We start from the raw sequence: 15,587 nt of genomic DNA, 5'->3' as shown, positions 1-15,587 counted from the left end.
TCAGTGGATCCTCCTCATTGCTAAAGCACAGTAGGTTATATCTTCGGCATTGGAATCAACTGAAATTATTATGACTGATTGAAATGCTGAAATGATTCAACACCACCATCCTCCTCTTCCTCCTACGCCTCCTCCTTGTCATGTTTGTCGGTGGCTCTTTGATGTAGCCTATGTCTTTAGTGACATCGTGTGGATGAAAGGATGATGTGCATGTTGCGTCTCTTGAGACACATCGCTTTTCGGCTTCCGTAACAATTCACATGTGACAGCGAAGGTCAGCATGCAATATGGCTGCTTGCACGAGAATGCTTGACAAAGTTATGTTTTCAATAAGGCTGTTACGGAATATACAACAGCAAAATGAACGTAAGTCACATGGAATGATAAAATAAGTGTATCTCGAAGGGTTGCTAGCAATGTGTTGGGTATTCCTTAGCAAGATTTAGCCCCAAATGCCCTAAACGTTTCTAGTTAGCTACGTTAGCCAGCTAGCTAGTCACTGTGTTACAAAATTACATTGGTGTTAGCTAGCTAGCTGCTGTTCTAGTGCGACATTGCTATTAAAATGTTTAATATTATAAACAGACTGAGTCTTTTGTTTCCTCCTTAGGTTTCTTGTGCACATCTATGCGTTGCCTCGCACAGGGGAGTGACGGTGGCAAGCCAACAAAATTCACCCCTCCACCAAAACCTGTCATCATTGACAAAACACAGTCCGAGGCTTCACTGCGAAAGTAAGAACATTCTAGCTAACAAGCTGTGTTCATAACACTGAACACATGGTGATGTGATGCTGACCTGGTCCTATAGTTGTTCTTGCCAACTCCATTTCTGTCATTGTCAAACATTGGCATGATAACACAAACTGCAATGTGATTTATAGTTAGGTTCCTTTTGCAATTCCTCTTGTTTTATCAGCAATTATGCAACATGATATCATCCCATTCCTGTTTTGGTTCTGTTTTTGAATACAGGTTCCTGAGTCCAGAATTCATCCCTCCCCGACAGAGAATAAACCCACTGAAGTTCTCCATTGAGCGCAAAGACATGATCCAGAGGAGGAAAGTGCTCAACATTCCAGAGTTTTATGTTGGTAAGAGACCTTTTGAGACAATTGGTGTATATATGAGACTTCAATACACACCATCCTATCTAGGCTACTAGCTAGCTCTCTCAAACTCTAGGCGTCAATCTGCCTCCTCCCTACAGTTCTCAGCCATTAACTTTGCCCGCGACTGCCTCGTGAACTACAATCCCGACGCTTGTGCTACGGCTTTCAAGACAAACAGCCTTTCTCTTTCATCAGCAAGAAAGAATCCTTTAAATAAAAACGATGTGCTTTCTGTAGCAGTTACAGAGCCATACAGCCTCCATCCTACTAAACTACACTGTAGCAGTTAGATCCATACAGCTATAGAGTCTCCATGTCCTACTAAAACTACACATGTAGCAGTTACAGACCATACAGATATAGAGCCTCCATCCTACTAAACTACACTGTAGAGTTACAGATCCATACACTATAGAGCCTCCATCCTACTAAACTACACTGTAGCAGTTACAGATCCATACAGCGCTATGACCCTCCATCCTACTAAACTACACTGTAGCAGTTACAGATCCATACAGCTATAGAGCCTCATCCTACTAAACTACACTGTAGCAGTTACAGATCCATACAGCTATAGAGCCTCCATCCTACTAAACTACACTGTAGCATTAGATCCATACAGCTATAGAGCCTCCATCCTACTAAACTACACTGTAGCAGTTACAGATCCATACAGCTATAGAGCCTCCATCCTACTAAACTACACTGTAGCAGTTACAGATCCATACAGCTATAGACCTCCATCCTACTAAACTACACTGTAGCAGTACAGAGCCATACAGCTATAGAGCCCCATCTTACTAAACTACACTGTAGCAGTTACAGATCCATACAGCTATAGAGCCTCCATCCTACTAAACTACACTAGTAGTTACAGAACCATACAGCTATAGAGCCTCCATCCTACTAAACTACACTGTAGCAGTTACAGATCCATACAGCTATAGAGCCCCCATCCTACGAACTACACGTAGTAGTTACAGATCCATACAGCTATAGAGCCTCCATCCTACTAAACTACACTGTAGCAGTTACAGAGCTATAGAGCCTCCATCCTACTAAACTACACTGTAGCAGTTACAGAGCCATACAGCTATAGAGCCTCCATCCTACTAAACTACACTGTAGCAGTGACAGATCCATACAGCTATAGAGCCCCATCCTACTAAACTAACACTGCAGCAGTTAGATCCATACAGCTATAGAGCCTCCATCCTACTAAACTACACTGTATAGTTACAGATCCATACAGCTATGCGCCTCCATCCTACTAAACTACACTGTAGCAGTTACAGATCCATACAGCTATAGAGCCTCCATCCTACTAAACTACACTGTAGTAGTTGTACAGACATACAGCTATATGAGCCTCCATCCTACTAAACTACACTGTAGCAGTTACAGATCCATACAGCTATAAGCCTCCTCATCCTACTAAACTACACTGTAGCAGTTACAGATCCATACACTATAGAGCCTCCATCCTACTAAACTACACTAGTAGTTACAGATCCATATACAGCTATAGAGCCTCCATCCTACTAAACACACTGTAGCATTACAGATCCATACAGCTATAGAGCCTCCATCCTACTAAACTACACTGTAGTAGTTACAGATCCATACAGCTATAGAGCCTCCACCTACTAAACTACACTGTAGCAGTTACAGATCCATACAGCTATAGAGCTCCATCCTACTAAACTACACTGTAGTAGTTACAGATCCATACAGCTATAGAGCCTCCATCCTACTAAACTACACTGTAGCAGTTACAATCCATACAGCTATGGCCTCCATCCTACTACACATGTAAGACAGTTACAGATCCATACAGCTATGGCACCTCCATCCTACTAAACTACACTGTAGCAGTTACAGATCCATACAGCTATAGAGCCTCCATCCTACTAAACTACACTGTAGCAGTTACAGATCCATACAGCTATAGAGCCTCCATCCTACTAAACTGCACTGTAACAGTTACAGATCCTACAGCTATAGAGCGTCCATCCTACTAAACTACACTGTAGAGTTACAGATCCATACAGCTATAGAGCCTCCATCCTACTAAACTACACTGTAGAGTTACAGAGCCATACAGCTATAGAGCCTCCATCACCTAAACTACACGTTACAGTTACAGATCCATACAACATAGAGCCCCATCCTACTAACAAACACATGTAGCAGTTACAGATCCATACAGCTATAGAGCCCCATCCTACTAAACTACACTGTAGCATTACAGATCCATACAGCTATAGAGCCTCCATCCTACTAAACTACACTGTAGCAGTTAAGATCCATACAGCTATAGAGCCTCCATCTACAAAACTGCACTGTAGCAGTTACAGATCCATACAGCTATAGAGCCTCCATCCTACTAAAACTACACTGTAGCAGTTACAGATCCATACAGCTACAGAGCCTCCATCCTACTAAACTACACTGTAGCAGTTACAGATCCATACAGCTATAGAGCCTCCATCCTACTAAACTACACTGTAGAGTTACAGATCCATACAGCATAGAGCCTCATCCTACTAAACTACACTGTAGCAGTTACAGATCCATACAGAATAGAGCCTCCATCCTACTAAACTACACTGTAGTAGTTACAGATCCATACAGCTATAAGAGCCTCCATCCTACTAAACTACACTGTAGCAGTACAGATCCATACAGCTATAGAGCCTCCATCCTACTAAACTACACTGTAGCAGTTACAGATCCATACAGCTATAGACCCCCATCCTACTAAACTACACTGTAGCAGTACAATCCATACAGCTATAGAGCCTCCATCCTACTAAACTACACTGTACAGTTAGAGATCCATACAGCTATAGAGCCTCCATCTGACAAAACTGCACTGTAGCAGTTACAGATCCATACAGCTATAGAGCCTCCATCCTACTAAACTACACTGTAGCAGTTACAGATCCATACAGCTACAGAGCCTCCATCCTATAAACTACACTGTAGCAGTTACAGATCCATACAGCTATAGACCTCCATCCTACTAAACTACACTGTAGTAGTTACAGATCCATACAGCTATAGAGCCTCCATCCTACTAAACTACACTGTAGCAGTTAGAGCCATACAGCTATAGAGCCTCCATCCTACTAAACTACACTGTAGCAGTTACAGATCCATACAGCTATAGAGCCTCCATCCTACATAAACTACACTGTAGCAGTTACAGATCCATACAGCTATAGAGCCTCCATCCTACTAAACTACACTGTAGCAGTTACAGATCCATACAGCTATAGAGTCCTCCATCCTACTAAACTACACTGTAGCAGTTACAGATCCATACAGCTATAGAGCCTCCATCCTACTAAACTACACTGTAGCAGTTACAGATCCATACAGCTATAGAGCCTCCATCCTACTAAACTACACTGTAGCAGTTACAGATCCATACAGCTATAGAGCCTCCATCCTACTAAACTACACTGTAGCAGTTACAGATCCATACAGCTATAGAGCCTCCATCCTACTAAACTACACTGTAGCAGTTAGAGATCCATACAGCTATAAGCCTCCATCTGACAAAACTGCACACTGTAGCAGTTACAGATCCATACAGCTATAGAGCCTCCATCTGACAAAACTGCACTGTAGCAGTTACAGACCATACAGCTATAGAGCCTCCATCCTACTAAACTACACTGTAGTTACAGATCCATACAGCTACAAGAGCCTCCATCCTACTAAACTACACAGTGTAGCATTACAGATCCATACAGCTATGGGTGCCTCCATCCTACTAAACTACACTGTAGCAGTTACAGATCCACAGCTATGGAGCCTACATCCCTACTAAACTACACTGTAGCAGTTACAGATCCATACAGCTTATAGAGCCTCCATCCTACTAAACTACACTGTAGTAGTTACAGATCCATACAGCTATAGAGCCTCATCCTACTAAACTACACTGTAGCAGTACAGATCCATACAGCTATGGGTGCCTCCATCCTACTAAACTACACTATAGCAGTTACAGATCCATCAAGCTATGGTGCCTCCATCCTACTAAACTACACTGTAGCAGTTACAGATCCATACAGCATAGAGCCTCCATCCTACTAAACTACAATGTAGCAGTTACAGATCCATACAGCTATAGAGCCTCTCATCTTACAAAACTGCACTGTAGCAATTACAGACTCCATACAGCTATAGACCTCCATCCTACTAAACTACACTGTAGCAGTTACAGATCCATACAGCTATAGAGCCCCCATCCTACTAAACTTACACTGTAGCAGTTACAGATCCATACAGCTATAGAGCCTCTCACTCTGACAAACTGACACTGTAGCAGTTACAGATCCATACAGCTATAGAACTCCATCCACCCGACAAACTACACTGTAGCAGTTACAGATCCATACAGCTATGAGCCTCCATCCTACTGAACTACACTGTAGCAGTTACAGATCCATACAGCTTATGGAGCCTCCATCCTACTGAACTACACTGTAAGCGTTACAGATCCATACAGCTATAGAGAGCCTCCACTCCTACTAAACTACACTGTAGCAGTTAGATCCATACAGCTATAGAAGCCTCCATCCTACTGAACTACACAGATGTATACAGTACAGATCCATACAGCTATAGAGCCTCCATCCTAACGAACTACACTGTAGCAGTTACAGAGCCATACAGCTACAGAGCCTCCATCCTACTAAACTACACTGTAGCAGTTAGAATCCATACATCTATAGAGCCTCCATCCTACTAAACTACACTGTAGCAGTTACAGATCCATACAGCTACAGAGCCTCCATCCTACTAAACTACACTGTAGCAGTTACAGATCCATACAGCTATGGGTGCCTCCATCCTACAAACACTACTGTAGCAGTTACAGATCCATACAGCTATAGAGCCTCCATCCTAGCTAAAACTACACTGTAGCAGTTACAGATCCATACAGCTATAGAGCCTCCATCCTACTAAACTACACTGTAGCAGTTACAGATCCATACAGCTATGGGTGCCTCCATCTGACAAAACTGCATTTCTGCTACTCTTCCCCAGTTACTCTTACACGCAGGTATTCGGACCATGCTAGATAGCTAATTAACACCTTTGTCCTCCGTCTGCTTTCCATAAACGAGCTTTGTAACATGGAGATATGGCCGTGTGGGAGCACTGAGGTCTGTACGCTTCCAATACCGTACCGCAAGCAACGTATGTTAATGTTGAGATTTGAGCACCGGCGAGCTTAACAAAACTCCCCTCTATAGAAGACGCCTTCGTCCAATGACTCTTATGTATAATGTAATGGAAGAGAGAGTCCTGAGCAAAGGGCTAGGCTACTAGCCAGCCCTGTACAGAACAGTCTATTGAGAGCGCCATTCAACGAACCATGCTGAAAATGTRATATATTCTGTTGCAATAAAGCTACTTGCGTTCAGTCATCATTGTAAAGCTTTTATTGGATTGCTAATGTAACAGGCCTCACTCTGCTGCTTAACAGAAGGGCTTCCTTGCTCACAGCATCCTTACCAGTTCTTGATCTGGCACCCATCACACATGCTGAGCTGCCAATGTAGCAGTGTTGTTTTAGAAACACTGGTGTGAGGAATTTAAAACGCTTTCCCTGCTTCAGTTGTCTCCTTTATAATGGTAGGAAAAACAAATGTCCACACGCCAAAGAGGGTCTGTGAGAGTTCAAGAGGCTGCTGTTTGGCTGTATTTCTACATTTTAGTAGACACACTTATCCAGAGTGACTTACAGGAGTAATTAGGGTTAAGTGCCTTGCTCAAGGGCACATTGAAAGATTTTTCACCTAGTCGGCTTGGGGATTCATACCAGCAACATTGCGATTACTTCGCCAATACACGTGACCGCCAGGTTGACAATAAAAAAAAAACAGTTATGCGACCCCGAAAAGGATCTGTTGTGATGGCACCTCGAGCTTATCAGACAGTCTTATCTCTGTTACACTAACATCCTCCTCTTCCCGTTTGGGTCTCATTTAGCAAAAATTAGGGATGAAATTATACAAGGATTTTCAGTGCCCACTGCCACCTAGCGATCAGGTTGCCGCGCAATATGGACGGCCAACATTTTTTTTAAATACTTTTATTTGAACAGGGTCAATGTTTTATATATACTGATCAAAAATATAAACGCAAACATGTAAGGTGTTGGTCCCATGTTTCATGAGCTGAAATAAGACTCAATACTCACAAAAAGCTTATTTCTCTCAAATTTTGTGCACAAATTTGTTTACATCCCTGTTAGTGAGAATTTCTCATTTGCCAAGATAATCCATCCACCTGACAGGTGTGGCATATCAATAAGCTGATTAAACAGTCTGATCATTACACAAGTGCACCTTGTGCTGGGGACAATAAAAGTCCACTCTAAAATGTGCAGTTTTGTCACGCCATGCCACAGATTCCTCAAGTTTTGAGGGAGTTTGCAATTGGCATGCTGACTGCAGGAATGTCCACCAGATCTGTTGCCAGAGCATTTAATGTTCATTTCTCTACCGTAAGCCACCTGAAGTCTTTTTAGAGAATTTGGGGGTACGTCCAACTGGCCTCACAACCACAGACCACGTATAACCATGCCAGCCTAGAACCTCCACATCCGGCTTCTTCACCTGCGGGATCATCTGAGACCAGCCACTTAGACAGCTGATGAAACCRAGGAGTATTTCTGTCTATAACAAAGCCCTTTTATCGGGAAAGACTCATTCTGATTGGCTGGGTCTGGCTCCCCAGTGGGTGGGCCTGGCTCCCAAGTGGGTGGGCCTGGCTCCCAAGTGGGTGGACTCCTGCCCATCATGTGAAATCTAGATTAGGGCCTAATGAATTTTTTTCAATTTACTGATTTCCTTGTATGAACTGTAAATCAGTAAAATCATTGCAATTGTTGCATGTTGCTTTTATATTTTTGTTCAGTAGGTTTATTAAACAGGGACAATGTTTTATATACTGTAGGTTTATTGAACAGATACAATGTTTTATATGCTGTAGGTTTATTGAACAGGGACAATGTTTTATATACTGTAGGTTTATTGAACAGGGACAATGTTTTATATACTGTAGGTTTATTGAACAGGGACAATGTTTTATATACTGTAGGTTTATTGAACAGGGACAATGTACAACAAAAACACAAGTCTCAGTACACTTGAGAAAAGATTAGTTGTACCATATTTAGCTAACAACTCATTTCCAGAGGTAACAGTGTCCAGGAATTTTTGGGGGTTCTATAATGAGGTAACTTTAATTTCAGTCAGTATTCCCTGCAAAATCAGGAATGAATCTCTTAATTTCCCAACAACATAATAAATAAATAAAAACATTGCCAACTCCGACCACCCCTCGTGACATAATAAAAACACTGAGCTTTGTTTAATAATTKATTAATTATCAGTGTATATGAAGATATATTTTTCAGTAAGTCTGTTTATTKGGACATAAACATCAGGTGCTAAACTAAGTATGGACAGAATAAAACAATTATAAAATATATTTATAAAATAACAAGAACATTGATGGAAATATGAATACCAGCATACCATAAATATTACTTTGAATACATTAATTAGGCTTCAACACAGTCGCAGTATCAGGGGCATGTTGCGTCCAGTGTGGTAACACATCCCCTACAAGCCACAGCCAATGTATCCCCTACAGTGGTTGCTCCACTAGAAGTTTTGTGATTATGCCGCGGGACTTCGAGGTAATTTGTGGTTTAGTACGGTACCCTGCGTCACCACTTCATTTCTCCAGACCACCACAAGGGGGAGTTAGAGCACTGATTGTGCTATTGGGTCCTACTGTGTCTGTGGCAATGAATGGACATAAACCTAAATAGAAACTAAACGTTATTTGAAAAGGAAATCATCTCCAAAATGTTATTTTTTAAACAAAGCGATTATTATTATTCATTTAGAATTATATAAAAGCCCCTTGGATATTCTCAAAGATATATTATTAACCCTGTTATTAGCAGGAGAGTTATATTGGTCATGGCTCCCGAGCGGCGCACAATCGGATTGCCTTGCAGTTCTCCAGGGTTTATCCACTAAAAGTAGGGTTCAAGGCAGGGGGCACGGGATGGGCTGCAGAGCCGCGCACAGAAGACAGACTTAGCCCATGGGGAAGGGAGGAGGGTGGACAGGTTACATGGAGGGTCATCCATTGACATTATTTTCTGGCACATTGGACATTCCTGAGTTCCCTTCTGTTTCCAGAATTCCTTCAGACAAACTTTTCAGACGCTGTGTGTACACAGGACAGCAGAGATCCTCCTCAGGAAGGAAAGGTTTAGAGGTCATTGTTTCACCACAGTCTCTCCTGTAAATTAAGGTTTACTTTAACTTTAGATTTTTTATTTTAAAGCGCAGTAGAGTCAGTTGAACTTGGATATCACAGTTTAGAATATTTCATGCCGTCTCTTTGTCTTCTGCTTATTTATTTCCAACAATTATAAATCCATTGAATTGGCAAATGTATTACTTAGACCGAATGCTAAGAGCATTGCTGAATATCTGTATGCTGTTGTGTTGTGAGCTTTACACCCTCCTGTTCGACAGGTGGAGCGCTGCAAATTAGGAGTCTGCATACAGGTCGTGTGTGTGTGTTCAGTTTAATTTTCAAATTGCAGAAAGACTGCAAGTTCTCTCTGCTATACTAGACATTTACAAAACACCAGCTCCAATGAACAATTACAATGTAATATTTACTAATATGGTTTACCATAAACAAAAAAACGGAAAGTATTCAGAACCCTTGACTTCTCCCATGTTTTTTACGTTACAGCCTTATTCTAAAATTGAATAAAACATGTTTTCCCCCCATCAATCTACACACAATACCCCATAATGACAAAACAAAAACTGTTTTTAGAAATATATAACTGATTTTACATTTACATAAGTAAATTAAGTATTATATTTACATAAGTATTCAGACCCTTTACTCAGTACTTTGTTGAAGCACCTTTGGCAGAGATTACAGCMTCGAGTSTTCTTGGGTATGAYGCTACAAGCTTGGCTCACCTGCATCTGGGAAGTTTCTCCCGTTCTTCTCTGCAGATCCTCTCAAGCTCTGTCAGGTTGGATGGGGAGTGTCGCTGCACAGCTATTTACAGGTCTCTCCAGAGATGTTTGAATGGTTTCAAGTCCGAGCTCTGGCTATGCCACTCAAGGACATTCAGAGACTTGTCCCGAAGCCACTTCTGCGTTGTCTTGACTGTGTGCTTAGGGTCATTGTCCTTTTGGAAAGTGAACCTTCGTCCCAGTCTGAGGTCCTGAGCGCTCTGGAGCAGGTTTTCATCAAGTATCTCTCTGTACTTCGCTCTGTTAATCTCTCCTTCGATCCTGACTAGTCATCCAGTCTCTGCCACTGAAAAACATTCCCACAGCATGATGCTGCCACCACCATGCTTCACTGTAGGGATGGTGCCAGGTTTCCTCCAGACGTGGCGCTTGGCATTCAGGCCAAAGAGTTAAATCTTGGTTTCATCAGACCAGAGAATCTTGTTTCTCATGGTCTGAGAGTCTTTTAGGTGCCTTTTGGCAAACACCAACAGGGCTGTCATGTGCCTTTTACTGAGGAGTGGCTTCCGTCTGGCCACTATACCATGAAGGCCTGATTGGTGGAGTGCTGCAGAGATGATTGTCCTTCARGAAGGTTCTCCCATCTCCACAGAGTAACACTGGAGCTCTGTCAGAGTGACCATCGGGTTCTTGGTCACCTCCCTGACCTAGGCCCTTCTCCCCCGATTGCTCAGTTTGGCCGGGTGGCCAGCTCTAGGAAGAGTCTTGGTGGTTCCAAACTTCTTCCATTTAAGAATGATGGAGGCCACTGTGTTCTTGGGGACATTCAATGCGGTAGGAATGTTTTGGTACCCTTCCCCAGATCTGTGCCTCGACACAGTCCTGTCTCAGAGCTCTACGGACAATTCCTTCGACCTCATTGCTTGGTTTTCGCTCTGATATGCACTGTCAACTGTGGGACCTTATATAGACAGGTGTGTGCCTTTCCAAATCATGTTCAATCAATTGAATTTACCACAGGTAGACTGCAAGTTGTAGAAACTTCTCAAGGATGATAAGTGGAAACAGGATGCACCTGAGCTCAATTTCAAGTATCAGAGAAAAGGGTCTGAATGCTTATGTATTTAAGCTATTTCTGTAATTTATTTTTTATATTTGCAAAAAAATTGCTAAAAATTCTAAATGCCTGTTTTCGCTTTGTCATTATGGGATATTGTGTGTAGATTTGAGGAAAAACATTTAAATCCATTTTTGAATAAGGCTGTAACGTTAAAAATGTGGAAAAAGGGAAGGGTTCTGAATAGCTTCCGAAGGCACTGTATTGTATATCTCATCACATTATGAGGAGAGATACTGGCCTTTTATCTTTTTAAAGGAGTTATCAAATGAATGTGTTGATTTTGATAGACTTAAATTAGTCGTTGTGTTTTGCAGGAAGTGTCTTAGCTGTGACCATGGCGGACCCTCACGCCAGCGGTAAAACCAACCGCTTTATGGGCATCTGCATCCAGAGAGGTGGCCATGGACTGGGAGCCACATTTGTCCTTAGGAATATCATCGACGGCCAAGGTGGGGATACTCATGAAGTACACAGCAGTTCTCATGTGAAGAGAGAGTGTGTGCGTGTTTGCACCGCCAAGGCTCTTCTGGAGGTTAAATCAGTGGTATAGAAGGTTATGTTGCTTACTGGATAAATATCTCCGTTGGATGAGTCTGAAACATCAGTCGTGACACTATTCAATCTGAAGTGTAGAACCTCAGTTTCCATTGTGACACTATTCAATCTGAAGTGTAGAACCTCAGTTTCCATTGTGACACTATTCAAATCTGAAGTGTAGAAACCTCAGTTTCCATTGTGAACACTATTCAATCTGAAGTGTAGAACCTCAGTTTCCATTGTGACACTATCAATCTGAAGTGTAGACCTCAGTTTCCATTGTGACACTATTCAATCTGAAGTGTAGAACCTCAGTTTCCATTGTGACACTATTCAATCTGAAGTGTAGAGCCTCAGTTTCCATTGTGCCACTATTCAATCTGAAGTGTAGAACCTCAGTTTCCATTGTGACACTATTCAATCTGAAGTGTAGAACTCAGTTTCCATTGTGACACTATTCAATCTGAAGTGTAGAACCTCAGTTTCCATTGTGACACTATTCAATCTGAAGTGTAGAACCTCAGTTTCCAATGATTTAGTGCACATGGGTGGCCAATACTTCCTGGAGAGCTACTGGGTAGGCTCCCGTGTAGCGCAGCGGTCTAAGGCACTGCATCTCAGTGCCTGAGGCGTTACAACAGACACCCAGGTTCAAATCCAGGCTGTATCACAACCGGCCGTGATTGGCAGTCCCATAGGGCGGTGCACAATTGGCCCAGCGTCATCCGGGTTTGGCCGGTGTAGGCCGTCATTGTAAATAATAATTTGTTCTTTACTGACTTGTCTAATTAAATAAAGGTTAAATAAAAAATGTAATGTTTTAAATAGGCATGCTTTCACTCTCTCCTGGTTAGCAGCAAATTATTCTGAACAAAAAAAAAWATATATGTATATGTGTATATATGTATATAAACGCGTCATGTAAAGTGTTGGTCCCATGTTTCAAAGATCCCAGAAATGTTTCATACGTACAAAAAGCTTATTTCTCCAAAATGTTGTGCTCAAATGTGTTAACCCTGTTAGTGAGCATTTTTCCTTTGCCAAATAATCCATCCACCTGACAGGTGTGGCATATTAAGAACAGCATGATCATTACACAGGTGTACCTTGTGCTGGGGACAAAAGGCCACTGTAAAATGTGCAGTTTTGTCACACAACACAATGCCACAGATGTCTCAAGTTTTGATGGAGTGTGCAATTGGCGTGCTGACTGCAGGAATGTCCACCAGAGATGTTGCCAGAAAATGTCATGTTAATTTCTTTACCGTAAGCTGCCCTCCTCGTTTTAGAGAATTTGGCAGTACGTCCAACCAGCCTCACAACCACCGACCACGTGTAACCACACCAGCCCAGGACCTCCACATCCGGGTTCTTCACCTCCGGGATTGTCTGAGACCAGCCACCCGGACAGATGATGAAACTGGGTTTGCACAACCAAAGAGTTTCTGCACAAACTGTTAGACAGTCTCAGGRAAGCTCATCTGCATGCTCGTCGTCCTCACCAGGGTCTTGACCTGACTGCAGTTCAGTGTTGTAACCTGCTTCAGTGGGAAAATGCTCACCTATGATGGCAACTGGCATGTTGGAGAAGTGTGCTCTTCATGGATGAATCCCGGTTTCAACTGTACCAGGCAGATGGCAGACARCGTGTATGGTGTCGTGTTGGCGAGCAGTTTGCTGATGTCAACATTGTGAACAGAGTGCCCCATGGTGGTGGTGGGGTTATGTTATGGGCAGGCATAAACTATGGACAACGAACACAATTGTATTTTATTGATTGCAATTTGAATGCACAGAGATACTGTGACGAGATCCTGAGGCCCATTGTCGTGCCATTCATCCACCTCCATCACCTCATGTTTCAGCATGATAATGCACAGCCCCATGTCGCAAGGATCTGTACACAATTCCTTGAAGCTGAAAATGTCCCAGTTCTTCCATGGCCTGCATACTCACCAGATATGTCACCCATTGTGCGTGTTCCAGTCCCCCCCAATATCCAGCAGCTTCACACAGCCATGGAAGAGTGAGACAACATTCCACAATCAACAGCCTGATCAACTCTATGTGAAGGAGATGTCACGCTGCATGAGGCAAACGGTTGTCACAGCAGATACTGACTGGTTTTCTGATCCACACCCCTACCTTTATTTAAGGTGTCTGTGACCAACAGATACAGATCTGTATTCCCAGTCCTGTGAAATACATAGATTAGGGCCTAATGAATGTATTTCAACTGACTGATTTCCTTATGTGAACTGTAACTCAGTAAAATCTTTGAAATTGTTGCATGTTGTGTTTTATAGATTTTGTTCAGTGTATTAGAATCAGGTGTTCTAGATCAGGATTGTAGCGAATGCCAGGGTGACTCCAGGACCAGGTTTGGGCAGACCTGATTTAGTGTGCCTGTGAACTAAAGGTTAAAGGCCAGGGGTGGCACACACTTCCTGGAGGGCTCTGTCTGCTGGCTGTTGTTACTTCCTTTCAATTTGTGTCCAATTAAGACCTAGACAACCAGGTGAGGGGAGTTCCTAACTAATCAGTGAGCTTAATTGATCGATCAAGTACAAAGGAGAAACTTGCAGGCTCTCGGCCCTCCAGGACGGGAATTTGACACGATAATAGGCCATGATAATCATTAGCTGAGTGTATCTCTCTCTCCCACAGGAGTTGAGATCTGCTATGAAATGTACAGCCCGCGGCTGCAGCAGCTGGAGGTGCTGAAGCTGGAGAAAAGGCTGGACAACAATCTGATGTACCTGAGAGACGCCCTGCCCGAGTACAGCACCGTGAACTTGGACATGAAGCCCGTGCCCCACTCTGTCACCGGGGACGTGCCCGTCAATAAAGTAAGTGGCTGGCTTCCACTCTCTCATAACACATAGTTATCAATCAGTCAGTCATATTGACCTCTGAATAGACATCAGATATGGCTGTTAGCCAGCTCAAATCAAACTTGAGTTATTAATTCTGTTTAACACGATGCTGAGACACTTCATATTTAGACGTGTTTCACTTAACAATTGAAGTCAGTTAACATAACATGGAAGTGGCCTTTTATTTTATACCGAACATGTATTGCTAAAGCTATGATTGGTACAGATTCATCACCCGAGGCCTGTCTGTACAGGGCAGTATTGGTTTGACCTGTACCTCTCTTCCCTCTAGACCAGAGTGCGGATGCGGCCCAAGCCGTGGTCCAAGCGCTGGGAGCGGCCCAAGTACAACGTGCAGGGCATCCGATTCGACCTGTGTCTGTCGCCCGAGAAGCTGGAGCACGCCCAGAAGTGGGCGATGCCCTGGCTGGAGTATGACATGCTGAAAGAGTACGACACCACAGCCCTGGAGGAGCACATCCTTAAGGAGGTGCAGACAGAGATGAGCAAGTGAACATGCCCCTAACCCCTCACCCCAACCCGCTCTCAACCAGGGGTGGGCAGCTCCAGTAAGCGGGTGGGTAATTCCAGTAAGCGGGTGGGTAGTTCAATAAGCGGGTGGGCAGCCCCGGCAGTAGTGTCTTCTGGTTTTACTGTCAAATCAATAAATTACATAAAGTTGGGGGGGGAAATCTAGTTTATCCACTCCATGAGCAATTAGTGACATGAATAGATGGATGTAGTGCCTGGGAGATGAAAAGCACCAGACAGTGCTGCCTCTGAGGAACAGTGTTCAGCCACCCCTGTTAACACTTGATGGCCCTTGGTCTTCCACCTGTCTCCATGTACATGATGTCTGGTGAGAGGTGGAGAGGAACATTGAGGAGTCTGAA

At 43.1% G+C, this 15,587-nt stretch overlaps 1 protein-coding gene across 1 annotated transcript; it reads left to right on the top strand.

The window, feature by feature from the left end:
• The first annotated feature begins 255 nt into the window (after window positions 1–255).
• mrpl19 (mitochondrial ribosomal protein L19) lies at window positions 256–15,308 on the top strand. The gene is made up of 6 exons (XM_023981706.2): window positions 256–366; window positions 611–734; window positions 975–1,093; window positions 11,596–11,730; window positions 14,486–14,667; window positions 14,987–15,308. The coding sequence occupies exons 1-6, from the start codon at window positions 288–290 to the stop codon at window positions 15,206–15,208; spliced, it is 861 nt and encodes a 286-aa protein (XP_023837474.1). The 5' UTR covers window positions 256–287; the 3' UTR covers window positions 15,209–15,308.
• Window positions 15,309–15,587: the final 279 nt, after the last annotated feature.

The sequence above is a fragment of the Salvelinus sp. IW2-2015 genome, linkage group LG36 (genome assembly GCF_002910315.2).
Source record: "Salvelinus sp. IW2-2015 linkage group LG36, ASM291031v2, whole genome shotgun sequence".
In the NCBI taxonomy this organism is placed as follows: domain Eukaryota; kingdom Metazoa; phylum Chordata; class Actinopteri; order Salmoniformes; family Salmonidae; genus Salvelinus; species Salvelinus sp. IW2-2015.
The sequence above is the reverse complement of the archived record's forward strand: the minus strand, read 5'-3'. Positions and strand labels throughout refer to the sequence as shown.